The 18,756-nt window shown below is 41.3% G+C and overlaps 1 protein-coding gene across 4 annotated transcripts in view; it reads right to left on the reverse strand.

Moving 5' to 3' along the window:
- Window positions 1-18,756, reverse strand: part of Ift25 (intraflagellar transport 25) — a 32,182-nt gene that overhangs the window by 12,192 nt on the left and 1,234 nt on the right. For 3 of the 4 annotated variants that reach the window (XM_087904767.1, XM_085686365.2, XM_048453283.3), the window contains exon 2: window positions 9,731-9,843. In XM_087904767.1, the coding sequence (XP_087760893.1) occupies window positions 9,731-9,828 (98 nt within the window). In that variant the 5' untranslated portion in view covers window positions 9,829-9,843. Of the gene's footprint in view, window positions 1-9,730; window positions 9,844-14,243; window positions 14,360-18,756 lie in introns of those variants that run through there. The other variant, XM_048453284.3, reaches the window with a different exon arrangement.

An 18,756-nucleotide genomic window follows, 5' to 3' on the forward strand; every position in this document is an offset into this window, starting at 1 on the left:
TAAAAAAACAAGCAAACCACAAAACCCCAAACAAATGAACAACAGATCTCATGTGAGAGCGGCACAGTGATGCACATGGATAACTCTTAGCATTTGGAAAGCTAAGGGTTTGAGGCCAGCCTAGGATAAAATAAATTGTTTCAGCTAGGGACAGCCTACTTTAAAAAAAAAACCCTCAAACCACAATATGTATGACTCCATTAATATGATTCAACTATCATATTCAACTGTACTATGCAAAAAGGATCACTTCTTTCTCAGGGTGTGGGGGTGGATGGATATGTATCGAGAAATGAACACAGATTACATGTGTCCAGTGATTTACCATTATAGTCCTAGCTTTTCTTTTAAATTTGAGATAATCTCTTGCTAAATTGCCCAGGCTGGCCTCCAACTTCATTGAAGCACCCCTGTCTCAGCCCTCCAAAGGCTGAGACATCTTATACCCAGCTTTGTTGTTTTTCTGTGGAGTTTCTTTTCTCCTCTTTCATTGATATATTAAGTACAGAGGACAAAGGCAGGGTCAAGAGGAAATAAACACATTTGTTTTAACCCTTCTTTCTAGTCAAGTGTAATCCCAGGATTGGGGGAATAGAAGCAGAAAAATCAGGATCTCAAGGTTATCTTTAGTTACACAGTGTGTTCTATGCCAGACTAATTACAAAACTTTATCTCAAAAAAAAAAAAACAAAACAAAACAGGACAGACAAACAAACAATAACAAAAAATAGTACAACTAACTTTTAAGGAAAGTTAAAGTATTCACCAGGGGCATAAAATAATCCTCACTGTAGGAATAAATTTACAGCATCACTTTCTCCAAGTAACTCTGTAGCTATTTCCATTTAGATAAAACAATCTGAGTATCTACTACATAAAGCCTGTTTGTGTTTTCTAGAACTATGTAAGATTAAAAATCTCTGGGGCTGGAGAAATGGCTCTGGTTCCTCAGAGAACCGGGTTCAATTCCTGGCACTCACATGGCCGCTCACGACTGGCCTATAACTCAAATTTCAGGGGAATTGATGCCCTCTTCTGGCCTCCATGGTACTAGACATGCACATGATACACAGGCATACATGCAGGCAAACACTCATACACATATTTTTTTAAAAGACTTTAAAGGAGGGGGGAATAAGTGGCTGATAAACTGATTTTGTCTTAGAAAAATTATCTATCTCTAATTAAAGTGAAGGGTGTTTCTGGAAAGAGCTCTATTCATACACTGTAAAGATTTGTCACTCACATTGGTTTAATAAAACACTGACTGGCCAGTAGCCAGGCGATCCGATTAAGAGAATTCTGGGAAGAGGAAAGGCAGAGACAAAGTCACCAGCCAGATGCACAGAAAGAAAGATGGGAATGCCTCACGGACAAAAGATATCAAGTCATGTTGCTAAACATAGATAAGAATTATGGGTTAATTTAAGTTGTAAGATCTAGTTAATAACAAATCTGAGCTAATAGGCCGAACAGTTTATAATTAATATAAAGCCTCTGTTTCTTTGGGACTGAATGGCTGCAGGACCAGGGGGGACAGAAACTCCCATCTCTACCTCTATTCTGAATGAACAGCTTAAGACAAATTTCTGCAGTTCTGTGTATACATGTACACTAATTTTTCTATACCACATCAGTGGGATGAATCACTATTATTTGGCTTTCACAGGAAATAAAAGATAAAGAAAAACTATGAGAAATAGGCAAAGGCAGGCATTCAGTTTTTGATTCAAGCTTTAAGTTTGAGTTATCATATAGAACCTTTAGTTGGGAGTTAGAAGACAAGTGTGTTAGTTGATTCTGTCATTCATTTATCTATGTGATTTTTTTTTTACCAAACTGTTTTACCTTTGGTAATCCTTTTGTTCATCTTTAAAATGAGGATGAAAATACTTTTTTAAAAAAAGGTTTATTTACTTTATGTGTATATGTGTGTGACAGAAGGTTGTGATCTATCTGTTGTGTATGCTAAGAACAAAACTCTAGTCCTCTCCAAGAGCAGCAAGCACTCTTAACCTCTGAGATATCTCTTCAGCTCATTTTTGAGACAGGGTCTTACTATATGGTCCAGGCTAGTCTTGAATTCCAGACAGTTCTCCTTAGGCCTCAGTCTCCCAGTACTATAAGATTATAGGTATACCATGCCCAGTTGAAAATAGTTTTTATATGTTTAGCACTTCTCAAATTGTAAAACCCTATACAAATTTGAAGTCACACACATACACACACACACACACACACACACACATATGTGCGTGTATACATTTATGTATGTGTTTAGACAGAAGTTTGTGTTCCACCTGGTCCCGTAGTAATTCAGTCCCAAAGAAACACACAGAGGCTTATATTAATTATAAACTGTTTGGTCTATTGGCTCAGGCTTATTAGTAACTAGCTCTTACAACTTAAATTAACCCATAATTCTTGTCTATGTTTAGCCACGTGGCTTGATACCTTACTCAGTGAGGTATTAATGGTGTAGGAGGTTCTTCTGTTAATGTGTTGCTTTCATTGGTTAATGAATAAAGAAACAGCTTTGGGTCTGATAGGGCAGAACTTAGGTAGGTGGAGAAAACAGAATTGAATGCTGGGAAGAAGGGCAGAGTGAGAGACGTCATGAATCTTCTGCCTGAGATGGACACTGGTTAGAATCTTACCGGTAAGCCACACTCACATGGCGATACACAGATTAATAGAAATGGATTAAATTAAGATGTAAGAATTAGCCAATAAAAAACTAGAGCTAATGGGTCAAGCAGTGTTTTAATGAATACAATTTCTGTGTGGTTATTTCAGGTGTAAGCTAGCTGGGTGGCCGGAACAAACAAGGGACCCTCTCCTTGTAACAGTTGGGACCCAATCCTTGTAACACATTCTCATCTTGTGTCCTCTGTGTCTGCCCTTGACTCTCTCTGCTTTCCTCTTCCCAGAATTCTCTTAGTCTGGTTGCCCCACCTATACTTCCTGCCTGGCTACTGGCCAATCAGTGTTTTATTAAACCAATATGAGTGACAATTCTTTACAATGTACAAGAGCATTATCCCACAGCATATGTGTGTATGTATATAAACTACACTCTCAAGCTTTCCAACATTAGTCAAGCTTAACAAATATTTGTTGTTCTAAATAAAAAAACTAGTCAACAAGCAATTCAAGACTCAGTAGCATCAAAGATAAGCAAAATACAGGTTGATTTCCAAGAATTCACTGCTGAGAGAGGACACTAACATTACAGATAAACAATTACCAAAAAAAAAATTCAAATCACATAATTTTATAATAGGAACTTAAATCAAATGCTACTGGAGCCTAGCAAAGACATGAAGTAACCTCACCTGAGGGAAAAGGTGCTAGAAAGGAGCAGCAACTGACCTTGGAGAAAGAAGTTGATTACTGAGAACTTGTCCAAGCACAATATATTATGGAGACTTATAATAGTTCCATCTTACAACTGGATCTGCCTCAATAATTAAAACCAGTGTTAAAGGGCTGGAGAGATGGCTCAGTGGTTAAGAGCGCTGCCTGCTCTTCCAAAGGTCCTGAGTTCAATACCCAACAACCACATGGTGGTTCATAACCATCTGTAATGGAGTCTGGTGCCCTCTTCTGGTTTACAGGCATACACACAGAATATTGTATACATAATAAATAAATAAATATTTTTTTTAAAAAAACAGGGTTAAAGGTGTATACCTGTCTTACAACAAGTCTAAAATAAAGATATTCTAAAAGATCCTTTCAGCTCTAAAAGAATATAATTTCACCAGTCAAATTGTGGTTAAGTATACACACTGAGAGGATTTAGGAGAGTAATAAGCCAGAACTATTTAAAAGAGGTGTTCTCAGACTAGAGAGATGGCTCAATGATTAAGAGTACTGGCTATTCTCCCAGAAGACCCAGCACCACAAAGTGGCTCACAATGATCTGTGAGTCTAGTCAAGGGGATCTGACATCCTCTTCTGGCCTCTCCAGGCACTGCACACATCCGATGCACAGACATATGTGCAGACAAAACACCCACATATAAAGTAAAATTTTAAAATGAATAAATAAAAGCGGTGTGTTTTCTATTAGTCATTTTTTTCTTGGTGTTAAAGTCCTGAGGATACCACTTATCTCTGCAAGAACAATCTCCAGTCCTAGCCCAATGGAACCTGGAAGGAAGCACACAATGCAGGACGCTTTGGAATATTTGTGTGTATTGTAAAGATGCCTCTCTGCCTAAGGCGGCTTCTGATTGGTTTAATAAAGAGCTAAACAGTCAATAGTTGGGCAGGAGAGAATAGGTGAGACTTCTGGGCACAGAGAGAGAAACTGGAAGGAAAAACCAAGGCAGAGGCTTGCGAATTCACCAGAGCGACACGGAGAGGAAACAGGAGAATGCAGAAAGGAATGCATATAACAGAATGTAGATTAATATAAACATTAATTTAAGTTATAAGAACTAGGTGGGAAAAAGCCTAAACTAAGGCCAAGCTTTCATAATTAATATTAAGTCTCTAAGCTGTTATTTGTGGCTGGAGGGTCAAGAAAGTCTGACTACAGCAGGAAAGGCAAGAAGTGAGACATTTAGTTCAGCAAAGATGCTGTTTAGACCAGTAAGCAAACAGACAGTATATAGGAAGTAACAATGTTTATACAGTTCTATTTACAAGTAAATTTGGAATTAAACCAAAGCTGTGGAGGGCCGGACCACATTCTCCATTGCTTCTAGGAACAAAGGTAGAGATTGACCTCTGTGACCCCAAGGTGTGGCGGCACACGCCTTTAGCCCTGATGCCTGGGAGGCAGAGACAAGCAGATCTCTGTGAGTTCAAGGTGATGTAGCACACGCCTTTAATCCCAGCGCACGTGCTTGGTAACTCTACCGCTGCGTCCCTGCCTACTCCCGAGGCATCACCTGGGACTGGGAACAATGGACCTATCCAAGAGTGACACGTCCAAAGCAGGGTCTGTTTCCTATATAAGGGATGGGTTCCATCTTATCTGGGTCTCCGCCATGTTGGCTGATGCCCGCTCTCCCAAGGGGCATTAAAGCTTTACTGCAGAAGTATCCTATGTGTACCGCGTGGTTCTTGCTGGCGAGACAGTAGCGCGGGACATCTGGTGCTGATACCCGGGAAAAAGAAGAACTTTGCACCACCGGAGACCCCTTGGACACAAGGAGGATTCAGAACTGTAGGCATGCGTGCTCAGAGAGGTACGTTCTAAAGTCCAGAGAGCATATCAGAAACTGAGCAGCAGTGGGAGGTTGTGCGCGCACCCAGATAAGTTAAAAAGGACCCTCCGGTAAAGAATGGGGGAGACAGAAAGTTAAAAAGGACCCTCCGGTAAAGAATGGGGGAGACAGAAAAGAAAATAAGTTAAAAAGGACCTCCCGGTGATTTTGGGAGAGTGGAGATGGGGGAGAAGGCTGATTTACAGGGTCGAAGGCTTTGTGTTGTGTTGTTCGTGTTGTTTTTTGTGTACTGGACAGGAGAGGGATATTTGAATTTGGGAGCTGCTAAAAAAGGTAGTTTAGATTTAAGGCATGGGCTTGAGAATGTGATGTTGTGGGGGAGAGGTTCTGTTTTCGCCTCCACGGAGGATGGGAGCCTAAGTATGTGCTTGAGATCCACGTGGTTTGAATCACCGAGACCTCCTGAAATGTTGTAGTGTATACCCCTAAGAATGCAACGGCCCAATAACAGCAGGAAGCAGCCAAAGAGACTAAACGACGCCCAAATTCCCTAAAAGTTTAAATGAGGTCCTTTCAAGCCTGCTTCTCTGAGTTCAGCTTTGCTCCATGCACCGGTTTGGGCTCGGAGTGGGTGCAGCTGGGGCTGGAGGGCGGCTGGAGCGGAGCTTTGCTCTGTGGCTATGGTGGGAGGCATATTGCGCAGGCTCAGTTGGTGCCTGGCCTGGAGGGTATCACAGCAGTACCGAGAATGAGAACGGTGCCACAAGCTGCCAGGTCAGAAGGCTTGCAATGTACCTAAAACTGTGCTGGTCTCTGAGGGTAAAATGGCTCTGATTCCATTTGGCTATGCTAAACGATGCTAACTTCAGGCAGGGCTGGTCGTATTTATCATAATAAAAGCGCAATTAAGGTTTAAATGCAGTAAACAGGCAATACCGTATTTCATCTACATAGTGTGACTTAAGTTTTTAAGAACTGCTTAGCATTTTAAGAACTCAAGTCCTCCTAAAAGATTGCTGTGTATACGCTTGGCTTGTCTGGTGTTTCGGGTTCCGCAGGGAGATGGATGCGAAGGGCCCTTGGACTTCGGGGTGATTGGGTCGTTGGCTGGATCTGTGAGAGTTTACAGCCGCTTTTGCTGTGGCACAGGTGTTGAGAGTTGGCTAGTAGGGAAGCGGCCCTGTTCGCCGCCTCTCCCATCGGCCCCTTGAGCCGCAGCAGCTCTGGCGCGGACCTTGAGTTATTGCCGGCCTGTGCAGCCTTGGTCTGGGTGTCGGCTCCCGCCACACTCCGCCACCAACACAGCCTCAGACCTCAGAGAACGAGGCTAGCCCCGCGGGGAAGGCAGGGGCACCTGGGGGTGGAGCCGCCACTTCCTGGCCTGGGACAGGCGGAGCCGCACAGCGGGACACGGGGAGCTGCGCAGCGAGCAGGCCCAGGGCCACACACAGCCCTTGGAGGGCGGGCGGGCTCTGGAGCCCGAGGCCACCGTACCAGCAAGAAATACGGGAGCCAATAAATCTTAAATCTAATATCAACAAACAGGGCCTGGGTTTTTCCTAGGCGCCACTGGGACAACACGGCCCATACCGTAAAAAAGAGAGATCCCCATATGGGTTCCCCAATGGCCACGTCATCTTAGGACTCCAGGCTGGAAACAGAAAAACGGTTTTCTCATATTTTTAAAACAATAATCTCATCTGTGCCAGATTTAAAATGGTTTAATTCTAAGGCCTACTATAATGACACAGACAAACAAGATTGCTCTTTAAAACAGAGACCTATAGGTCTCTAAGTTCAAGACCAGCCTACTTCCAGTACTGACTGTGCTAAATTTTTACACTGAGTTTTTTAATACTCTTAAATGTTATTTTGGAAGAAGAGTTTGTTTATGTTTTTTTCTAGAAATGCTGACATACATCTACTGACATTCATGCTGTGGATTCATCTGTCCAGAGGCCTGAGGACAAAGCCTCTGCTATGGAGCTGTCTGGCCTGATTGCTGCGGAGCTGGCGGGTTCCTGAGGGATGGTCCAGCTCCTGCCCTTGGTCTGTCAGTTATTGCTATGCTGTTGTTGCTGTACATTGCAATGTTATTGTTGCTGTACTATTGCTTGCTATCAGTTTCCCTTATCCTGTCAGTTATTTCTGCTAAACACTATGGGTATCTTCAAGATAGGTTACAAAATGCCATGGTTATTTAAATTAAAAATTGGATAAATATCTATTTAAACAAAAAGGGGGGGAATAATAAAGGAACTGCCCCCGATGCCAAGAATGGCCATCGCCATGGCTCTGTTCACCATAAATTTTTTAAATCTGGATGATAATGGCCAAAATGCTACAACACGACATTGTTCGGATCCGCAGCGGCCCAAAGATTTGGTTAAGTAGAAAGATGTGCTTTCTAATGAATGGAAAGGCCCGGATCCCATCTTATTGAGATCCAGGGGAGCTGTTTGTGTCTTCCCACAGGATCAAGAAAGCCCATTCTGGCTGCCAGAGCGATTGACCCGAACAGTGAAGAGTGGTCCACAACACACGGATTCGCCTGAGGACCTGGCTGCTGTTCCTCCTGCCATTTTGCGGATGGATGACAGAGCACCGATGGAGGACACTCTCAGCCTTCCTGAAGCTGTTACCAGTCAACCATAGGATGGCGGTGTCTCCCCGATTTTTTACAACCAATAAGACTCTGGGTCCCCTCCCTACCGTCCTAGAGATGATTTATAAGCTTGGCCGTAGGACTCCAGTCCTGGGCCGTGTCTCTCATTCCCCTACTTCAAAGAATGGGTGGGGGTGGAAATGTTTTGGAACAGTCCTATGCTATGGATTAGTGTTTCTCCTCTGGATGGTCTGCTGACTCAAATCCCAAAATCGTAGGGACAAAGTGGTTATTGCACAAGCGCTGGCTGCCCTGGAACAGGGGCCTCTACTGATATGTGGCTATCTATGTTAAAGCAGTAAGGTTTAAGCCAACCAGCTCCTGCACCCCTAGGACTGTGGTCCATTGCACAGGGTGGAGTGCTTGGCTTAGCTAGCCCTGAAGGTTGTCGAGCTGAAGAGCATCGCACAGAGAATGGCCCTCTCTGAGAGATAAGTCGCTTTGCTTAAGGGTTTCCTGCCGTATATTCCCTTTCCCAGAAAATTGGCAGAGGGCAGGCTGGATAGGTTCCAGGTGTCATGAGCCTAGGGACAGATTCCGTGCAAGCCCATCGTAATGTTTTCATTTTGGGAAGTGCGACCTCTATCTTTACCTTCCTAGGGAGTTGCCTTTCTGCAAAGAAGTAAAAAAAGGGGGATATGTGGAGGGCCGGACCACATTCTCCATTGCTTCTAGGAACAAAGGTAGAGATTGACCTCTGTGACCCCAAGGTGTGGCGGCACACGCCTTTAGCCCTGATGCCTGGGAGGCAGAGACAAGCAGATCTCTGTGAGTTCAAGGTGATGTAGCACACGCCTTTAATCCCAGCGCACGTGCTTGGTAACTCTACCGCTGCGTCCCTGCCTACTCCCGAGGCATCACCTGGGACTGGGAACAATGGACCTATCCAAGAGTGACACGTCCAAAGCAGGGTCTGTTTCCTATATAAGGGATGGGTTCCATCTTATCTGGGTCTCCGCCATGTTGGCTGATGCCCGCTCTCCCAAGGGGCATTAAAGCTTTACTGCAGAAGTATCCTATGTGTACCGCGTGGTTCTTGCTGGCGAGACAGTAGCGCGGGACACAAAGCCAGATATTAAAATTTATTCTTCCATAGAATTAAGTTGCTGCCTTGGTAAACCACTTTTAAAATCTATTTATGGACTAAGAAATAGCTCAGCAGTTAAGAGCACTGGCAGCTCTTGCTGAGGATCTGGGTTGAGTTGCCAGCACCAACATAGCAGCTCACACTAACTTACATCTATAACTCTAGTTCCGGGGACCTGACACCCTCTTCTGTCACTGAGCATTGCACACACGTTGTACATATGCATACACATAAGCAAAACATCAGTATGCATAAAATAAAAATGAATAAAATTTAAAGCACACATACACACCTATTTGCAAACTACAAATGATAGAACAACTCTAATCCTGGACTTTGGACGCTGAGACAGGAAAATTTTGAGTTTAAGACAAATCTAGGTTATACAGTAAAACCCTGTCTTAGAAAACTCAAAGCACAAATAAATAGAATAAAAGCTGAGGAAAGAGCATGATGGTAGAGTACTTGTCTACTCTGGGAGGGATGGTAGAGTACTTGTCTACTCTGGGAGGGCCCTGGGTCTAATTTCCAGCACTGAAAGAGAATAAACTGAAAGAATAATTGAACCTGTTTGCCCAAAAAGGTCAGTCTAAGAATTATTAAGATTAAAAACCTTAAATACCGTTGAATTAGTTCAAAGAATGACTCCACAAATAGACACTATGAAGTCATCTAGCTCACTAAATGATTATTAAACTTCTTAACAGTGCCAGCTGTTATAAAATAGGCCCAGTACTCGAGGGGCTCCCTGATCTAACAGCAGCCTGGAAGCAGGACCGAGGGAAGAGCCACTCTTACCCATCGATGATGTTTTCCGGTGGGTGCTTCTCATCACTTGAGGTAGCCAGAATCACTTCAGCCCCTTCAGTGCTCGAACAGAGATCAACCTTTCTCATCTCAAAGTGTTTAACCTGAAAATTTGATAAAAATACAGGAATAAAAAAGCAAACTCTTGACTCTCAACAAAAGAGAAAGCAAGGCTGTTGCCTGGCATACAGTTTAACAACCAAGCTATTCAAAATGTGGGAGGGACTGGCACATGTTTGCTCTGCAAACTCTTGCCTTCTCCCTGGGATGATCTATAAAATATGACCCCCACTTATACTCCACAAAATGTCTTTGACTACTTTTAACTGACATCATTATTCTGCTTCTAAAATTAAAACCCTCAGTTATTATATAGAGATAGTTAACAACTAATGGTGACAGAAATAATGGGTGATTTTTACTGCAGTTATCTAGCTGTATTTATAACATCTTTAAGATCTGGAGTATAAATACAGGGATTTTGTGAGAATCTACACCCTTACCAATCCAAGTATCAAACAATACTTACTTTGGGGGTTTTTTGTTTTTAAAACTGGGTCACTCTGTAGTCCAGGCTGGCCTAGAATTTACAGTAATCTTCCTGCCTCAGCCTCCCAAGTGCTAGGATTACAGGCATTGGCCCCTACACCTGGCTGTATTTTTAACTTTTTCTTTCAGGTGAGACAAGGTCTCTCGTCCTCAGATTCTCTTTCATCTACTCCCTGTGAGTTGGGGCTTCAGACCTGTCCACCACACCAGGCTCATTTACAATTTGACACACTAGCTTTGGTTGCTTTTTTGAGATGACAGTTTTGCTTTGTTAACCATGCTGTCCTCAAGTACCCCCGAGCTCATGTGACCCCCTCCTTTTGTGTCTCCAATAGCTAAAATCCCAGGGAGCAGTAACAACAGCAGTTACCATTTTCTGAATAGGAACACGAAATAAGGAAAGCAATGAGCTTAGTTTAAACTCCGAACTAGCAACCTGCTCAGACTAAAACCCATCTCTGCTGAAGAAATCTTGTTGAGCTCCACATACTCAACTGGAGGATACTGGAGGATAAAAAAGGAAAGATTCTCTCAGACCTTATCCTCTGCTTCACCCACCTGTTCTGATGGTGAACGACGGCTGTGTGCAGTGAGAGTGCCAAGAGACAGCCCCAGGAACGCCATGGCCTCCTCCGCCGTCTCTCATTGGCTCCGCCGTCTCTCATTGGCTAGTCAGTTCCCTAGTGCTGAACTGACTAGCACACCACCACATGGGTGGTTTGAAAGCGCTCTAAGGACCAGTGCTCAGTTCCCAGCACTCACACTGGAGAGCTCACAACGTCCTGTAAGTCAGTTCTAAGGAACCTGATCCCTTCTGACTTTTATGTGTGAGTGCCTGCACACACACAATGCATAATGAAAAAAATCTTAAATAATTTTCTAGATACAAATTCTGTTTCATGAGTCTTTATAAATGTCTTCTTCCAATCCATGCTTGATTTTTCTTTTTAAATTTGTCTTTGAAAGAAGTTCTCACTATTAGCTCAAACCCTAGTCCTCCTGCCTCAATCTTCTGACTACTAGGATTACAGATGTGCTTTACCATGGTTGGTTTATGGCTTGGGCTTTGATTTTGATACAAGAGTTGCCTACCCAACTGTAACATGCACAAAAAAAAGGAACCAAATCTTAAGCATATATTCAACAAAGCTTTGCAAAGCAAACACATCAGGAAGTATTAAGAGTTTATGAGAAGTCTTCCTCACCCCTTCCTGATCCTACCTCTCCTTCCTCCCTACAAGGAACAGTGGTGCTATTTCTAACATGGTGAATTAATTCTGTTTAAATTTCATGTACGTGGAATCTTAGTTCAGGCTTGTTGGTGCCTGGCTTCTTTTTCTCTTTTTATGTTTGTGAAGTTTATCAATGTCATATGCGGCACTGTTGAGTACAGTTAGGTACAGCTGCAGCACAGCCCCTGAGATGCAGGTCACCTGAGATGAGATCAAAGAAACAAGCCCTTGTGAAGTTTCACCGGAAACTGGTGCTAGCTGAAAAGCAAAGGAAGGTTTCTTTGGTTTGGGGTACAGAAGAGACAAACCCAATGAAGGAGAAGTTACACTTACTACTTAGTTATTTGAAACCAGAAGTAAACTAAACATTTAAAATTGCAACGTGGTCTCCCGCTCCCAAAGGAAAAGTGTGAAAGATGTGAACTCTCCCAGGGGAGACTACCTATTTACTCCACCTTCTGCTGAGATACTGCATTAAGTAAGATTAGAAGCATCTCAATAGATGAATGTAGCACAAAATTCTAATTGTCCTTAATAATAAAAACTCAGAGTCAGATACAAGGGGGTGAAAGTTAAAAGCTCAGAGAAGCAAAGCAGCCAGTCACTAGAAAGTTCTTACTTCTACCAATGCTCAGAATAAAAGGGTGAGATCCTATCACCATGAATCTTCAGACTGAATGCTATCTCTATGAAACCTCAGACTGCATCTTTGAGCTCCTGTCTCCTTCTGCCTTATATTCCTCTCTCTGCCCAGCCATATCACTCCTGTCTCCACCTCCCTAGTGCTGGGACTAAAGGCAGAGTAATCTAAAGTGCTGGAATCACCTTTGTGTGAGTGCTGTTTTTCTTTGACACTGGAGAAATTTAGTGTAGCCTAGGGTGACCTTGAACTCAGAGATCTGTCTACCTCTGCCTCCTGAGTGCTGGGATTAAAGGTGTGTGCCACTACTGCCTGGCCTCTGTGGCTAACTAGTGGCTTAGCTCTGCACTCTGATCTTCAGGCCAGCTTTACAAAATATCATTATAATGACTCAAGTGCTGGAGTTACCCATGTGCTAATTTATATTAGAATATACAAAACTGACCATATATAAATCTGTTAATTTAGACAAAAACATGAACAAAACGAATGAACAGAAAGTGAGTTTTACAAGACAAATGAAAACTCAAAAGAAACAACACAGAAATTCGGGAATTGAAAAATACAGTTATCTAAAGTTTAAAAAAATGCTAGCTAGGCTTAATATCAGATAGAATTTAGCATTAAGCAAAGATCAGTGAGACTGGCAAGATGGCTCAGTCAGTAAAGGCGTTTCCAGCCACACCTGATGTGGCTTTAATCCCAGAACACACAGTGGAAGGAGGAATCAGCTCTGCAAGTTGTCCTGACTTCTACTTGTGAACTATGGCATACACATGCACACCAACACACAATAAATAAATAAACAGAGAAGAGTAAAGATCAGTGAACATAATACGGGCTGAAGGTGCAATGTAATGGCAAAGTACTTGCCTGACATAAAAAAGAGAGATACTCAGCAGTTAAAGCACTTGCTGCTCTTCCAGAGGATCCAAGTTTAGCTTCCAGCACCCACATGGCTCAGAGCTATCTCTACCTCCATCTCAGGGGATCTGACACTCTTTTCGGGTCTCCACAAGCACTCACACACATATGGCACACACACAGAAACACACAGACATAAACAAAAATAAATCTTAAAAAAAAACACAAGTGAAGGGAGCTGGAGAGATGGATCAGTGGTTATCAGCACTTGTTGCTCTTGTAAAGGATCCAGGTTCAGTTCCTAGCACTCGTGGGGTAGCTAACTACCATCTGAACTCTAGTTCCAAACGGTCTGATGCCTTCTTCTGGCCTCTGAGGGCACTAAATGCAAGCAAAACACCGATTCACATAAAATAATAAAAAATTAACTTAATAAAATCAAACTAATCTGAAATATGCACAATTCGAATTGGTATCTTAGGAGAAAAAAGAATAATGTACGAAAAATTATGAAGAAAATACGGCTAAAATTTTCATCAAATCTAAAATATAAACTCACAACTCCAAGAAATTCTGAACTTTAAATTGAACAAAACACACAGAAGATTCTACTTAGTCACATTAGTCAGTAGCTGAAAAAACAAAAGCAGTCAGAGCAAAAACCACAACACCACACTTCAGGAAACAGCGACACCTCCAGAGGTGTACCTTACTGATGGAGGCACTGTTAGTCCTGTCAAAACTAACCATCACAGTAATGCTTCTAGACTAGATCTAGATCTGTGAAAAAGAAGGAAACACACACGAGATGATAAATACGTTGTTAAGAGAATAGCCTAAAATTTTCTCAAAATGACTACTGAGCTGGGCTGCAAGCATGACTTAGTAATAGAGTACTTGCTTTATATACAAGAGGCCCTGGACGATATCCCCAGCATCAAAACAAGAACAACAGAAAACACCCAAGTCTACTGAATGATCTAAAGGTAATAGCAATTGAAATCAGGGATGATGCAGCAGCAGCAAATATGAGCATGGTGTGGTGGCACATGCCTACAATTCAAATACTCAGGAGGTGGAGGTAGGAGGCTCAGAAGCTCAAGTTTATCCTCAAGCTGAACACCAATCTGGGCTATACAAGACATTTCCCCATAATAAAAAATAAAACAAAGACAATAAATAATGCAAAGCAAGAAGAAGGTAACAAAACTGTACTTACAGATCATGTTAGTAAAGTTCTTAACACTGAACATGAGTAATATAATATTAATTCAAAACAGACTAGGGGGCTGAGAATGCAGCTCAGTGGTAGAGTATTGGCCTCACATGCACAGTCTTGGGTTAGATCTCAGCACTGAAAAACCAGAGACAGACAGACACATTAGGATATCAAGGATGCATGTCATAATCCTAGGATTGTATGGTAACTAATAACGATAAAACCAACAAATAAAGAAAGAAGGCTTCTCTGGTTTAGATGCCAGAAGTTTGGTCTCTAGCCTCTACTATAAATATACTGTATGGTGGTGGGACCTTTAAGAGATGAAATCTACTGGGAGGTGAACAGGTCACAATAGGTCTCCTAGAGGGATTATTAATGCTAGCCTCAGAGAGTAGGTTGGGTTTTATAGAAGTGGATTCATTTCTGTAAGCAGGCCTGGTCCCTACCTGCTCTCCTCTTCCTTCTCTTGCCTTGTGATCTCTCTTTCCCCCCTACATGCTATCACCTATGAGGTCATTACCCAAGCCAAGCAGATGTTAGCATGTTCTCTGCCCTCCAGAATGGTGTGTTAAATAAACTTATTTTTTTTACAAATAAAATTTCTTTACCCAGCTTCAAGTAATTTATTATAGAAATACAAAACAGGCTAACAAAAAAACTAACAGAGAAGATAAAAATGCAATACCAGAAAAATACATGACTATTCTATAAGAGGGCCAGAACACAGAGTTAAACAAAACACATTATTTCCCCACTTACCATAAGTATATTAAACATTAGATTAGGCTGAAATTAAAAATCAATCAAATAATATTTTCAAGAGACAGCTCTAATTTAATAAAGACACAGACTGAAAGCAAATGATAGGATATGGTATGCTTTGTTTTTATTCTTTCTTTCCTCTTAGACAGTCTTTTTAAGCAGCCTAAGATGGCTTTGAACTTGCTATATAATACACACTGATCTTGCATATTTGATCTTCCTGATTTGTCTATCCTCTTATGTGCTATGATTATAGGCCTGTGTGACTATGCTTGACAGGTATGTATTTTAATATTTAGCAAGGTTAAATCTATTTAATATTTAAAATTTGTACTATACTTTGAACCTTAATAGAAACAATTCCACTAAATGCACAGATTAAATTGGAGAGAATTGGCATGGTTCTACAAGTAAGTATCATGGAGCTAGCATATATATGCATTTACTTAGGACTTTTTAAGTCCTTAAAAAAATAGTTTTATCAACATCTCTCTACTTCATCTTAGATTTAACTGTTATTCACTATAGTTTCTACTGCTACTGTAAAGGGGATCTTTATAAAAACAACACTTGACCGGTGGTGGTGGCACACACCTTTAATCCCAGCACTTGGGAGGCAGAGGCAGGTGGATCTCTGTGAGTTTGAGGTCAGCCTCGTCTATAGAGTTTCAGGACAGCCAGGGCTATTACACAGAGAAACTCTGTCTCAAAAATAAATAAATACTCAAAATTTCTTCTTATTAGCCAAACAATGGGTATTTACCACATTTTAGCACTAAATGCCACATTCACTGATGTTTTATTAGATCTTATTAATGTAAGAATTTTTGTACTAGTTTGTTAAGTTTTTCTTTTAAATATGAATAAGCATTGCACTCTTGTCAAATACATATAATAAAATGTTTTTTTAAAAACCTATTTATGCATTTTTTTAGGTATGAGTGCTCTGTTTGCATGTATGCCTGCATGTCAAAAGAGAACATCAGATTCCCATTACAGATAGTTGTGAGCCACCATGGGGTTGCTGGGAACTGAACTGAACTCAGGACCTCTGGACAAACAGCCAGACCTTCAAGTGGTTTTCTTTTCTTTTCTTTTCTCTTCTTTTCTTTATTTCTTTTATTTGGTGGGGGACGTTCCAAGACAGGGTTTCTCTGTATCTCTGGTTGTCCTGGAACTCACTCTGTAGACTAGGCTGGCCTCAAACTCACAGAGATCCGCTTGACTCTGCCTCCCAAGTGCTCGGATTACAGGCGTGTGGTACAATGCCTGGCCCATATGGCTTTTCTTAAGGGATTAATGTGATAAATTAAGTAAAATGTTTCTAATGCTAAGTATTCTCAGGTCCCGACCCCCAACCAAAGTCTACATGCCCAAGACGTATTATGTTTATCCAAAGATTTGCTACTTTCATATTTTAAATTTTTTGCCATTTAATCAGTTTTATAGCCCTAGGATTAAGATGATATTTCAAAGGAAATTAGGAGCTGAAAAGGTCGTTCTCTAGCTACTGGAACAATTTTATACAAAGTAGGGATTATTAGAGGATGGAGAAGCAGTTTAGTGGGAAAATACTTGCCTAACATGTTGTCTAGGTTTGGTAACACACACACACACACACACACACACACACACACCCCAGGGGAGGGCAGTACTTTATCCATACCTGGGTAAGTGTTTGTAGAGCCTGTTTTTGTTGTTGCCGTTTGTTTGTTTGAGACAAGTTCTCACTATGCTTACAATGTTGGCCTCAAATCTGTGATTCTCTGGCCGCAGCTGGCCTAGTTCTAGAATCACAGGTGTGTGGCTGTGTAACATCTAGATCAGCTCTAGAGCAGTTTTTTCACTATTATCACAGGTGTGTGCCTGTGTAACATCCAGACCAGCTCTAGAGCAGTCTTTTCACTATTATCACAGGTGTGTGCCCGTGTAACATCCAGACCAGCTCTAGAGCAGTCTTTTCACTATTTCAAATAGCTCAACAACTTTTTTATTATTTCAAATTTGATAGTTCTACTCAGGATTTCTACAACTTCTTGAATTAATTTTTATATTTAAAATATGCTTAAATAATTTTATTTATTATTACTAAGTGTGCATACATGACGTTTTTACAGTGCTAGGAATTGAACCCAGCTACAGAGTAAGATCCTAAGACCCCCCCCCACCATGGGATTGAGTAAAGATATTTTAGATAACATCTTTGTTAAATAAGGATATAAAAAGCATGTTTATCAACCCTGCAGACAGCTCAAAGCTGAGATGTCACCTTATATGCTGAATGACAGAACTGACCCTCAGAAAGAAACGGGGGAAGGACAGGGGTTTAGTTCAGTTGCACAACAGGTGCTCGGATGTTCATCCATTTACATAATGTCTGTGGCTGCTTCTGTATGGCAGATATGAGTAGCTGTCAGACTATAAAGCCTAAAATACTATTTGACCCTTTGGACCCTTGATCTAGATGTATTAAAATTTAACTGGTTTGGTCCACGACAAAAATCAACACAAGACAACACTGTTCCAAAGGTAAAATTTTAAAATGCTATTTTAGATTATACTAAAAGTTAGGCTGTGGGGGGTGTAGCTCAATGGGAATGTGCCTGCCTGGCAAGCATGAGACCCCAATTTTGATTTCCAGCACCCCAACAAAACAAAACACAATTTAAGAAGTTAAAGAGGCACTACATTCCATCAAATTCTTTGACCAACAACCAGCAAGGTGGCCCACGTGTACTAAGTGCCAAGGCACTATACCAGAAAAGATTAATACAATCTGTAACCAAAATTTGGTTCTTGTCAAGCTGATAATAGACACACAAGTAGTAGCTGGGTGCTACCAGTGTGATTCACATCTAGGCTACTGTGTTCAGTTCTAGCTAGAGTCTTTTAAGTTCTACATTGTTTGGGAGAGATAAAATGTTCAGAGCATGTCCCCCACTTCCCCACAAAACAAATAAATGTGATAAAAATGTAAAGGAACGAACATCTTAAAAAGTTACCTTGCCCCCTCTGTCAGTGCATCTACTAAAGATGCACGTCCTTTACCAAGGATGACACATTTGTGATGTGCTTTCTAATCCTACCTTTGCTAGATGAATTGACATGAATGTCTCAAAACAGGTAAATGCTGTATGCATATTTCACTTGGATAAAAATAGGTAAGGGAGATTCAACACATTTAAGAAAGGGATGATGTCACCTATACTGGGAAGGTAAAGGCTGGAGGACTGGAAGTGAATATAAGATAATTCTGGGTTATAAGAGAGCTGTTCTCAAATAAATGAATAAGAGTTAACATTTGGGGAAGTGTTCTCATATTGATGTATATAGTAGATGAATGGGATACAGTGTGCACTCTTCAAATGTTTTCTTGTCTTACTTCATTCTTAAATGATCTAAGATGTCAATGGAAAGAGCAAACAAGTGCTTTAACACACAATGTATTCCATACCTCCTAAAACAATCAGTCATTAGACAGGAAGAAAGGGGTAGAGATTGAGTTTCCACTAAGTTTTTGTTGTAATTAATGAGAAAGAGGCACACCAATCCCAAGTTAGCCCATGAAGCCACTCAGCAGACATGTTTCCATAGCTTCAAGATGCAGACATGTTTGAGGACATGCTTGATCTAAGGAAGCATGAATTCTCTTAGGGAACTCTCTATTTGTATAGGGTAGGCACACAATCAGGGACGCCGGTGTCTTATCCTTCATCAGGGTCATTTGTTTACTTCTCTTGTACACAGC

The sequence above is a fragment of the Myodes glareolus genome, chromosome 3 (genome assembly GCF_982192425.1).
Source record: "Myodes glareolus chromosome 3, mMyoGla1.1, whole genome shotgun sequence".
Lineage (NCBI taxonomy): Eukaryota > Metazoa > Chordata > Mammalia > Rodentia > Cricetidae > Myodes > Myodes glareolus.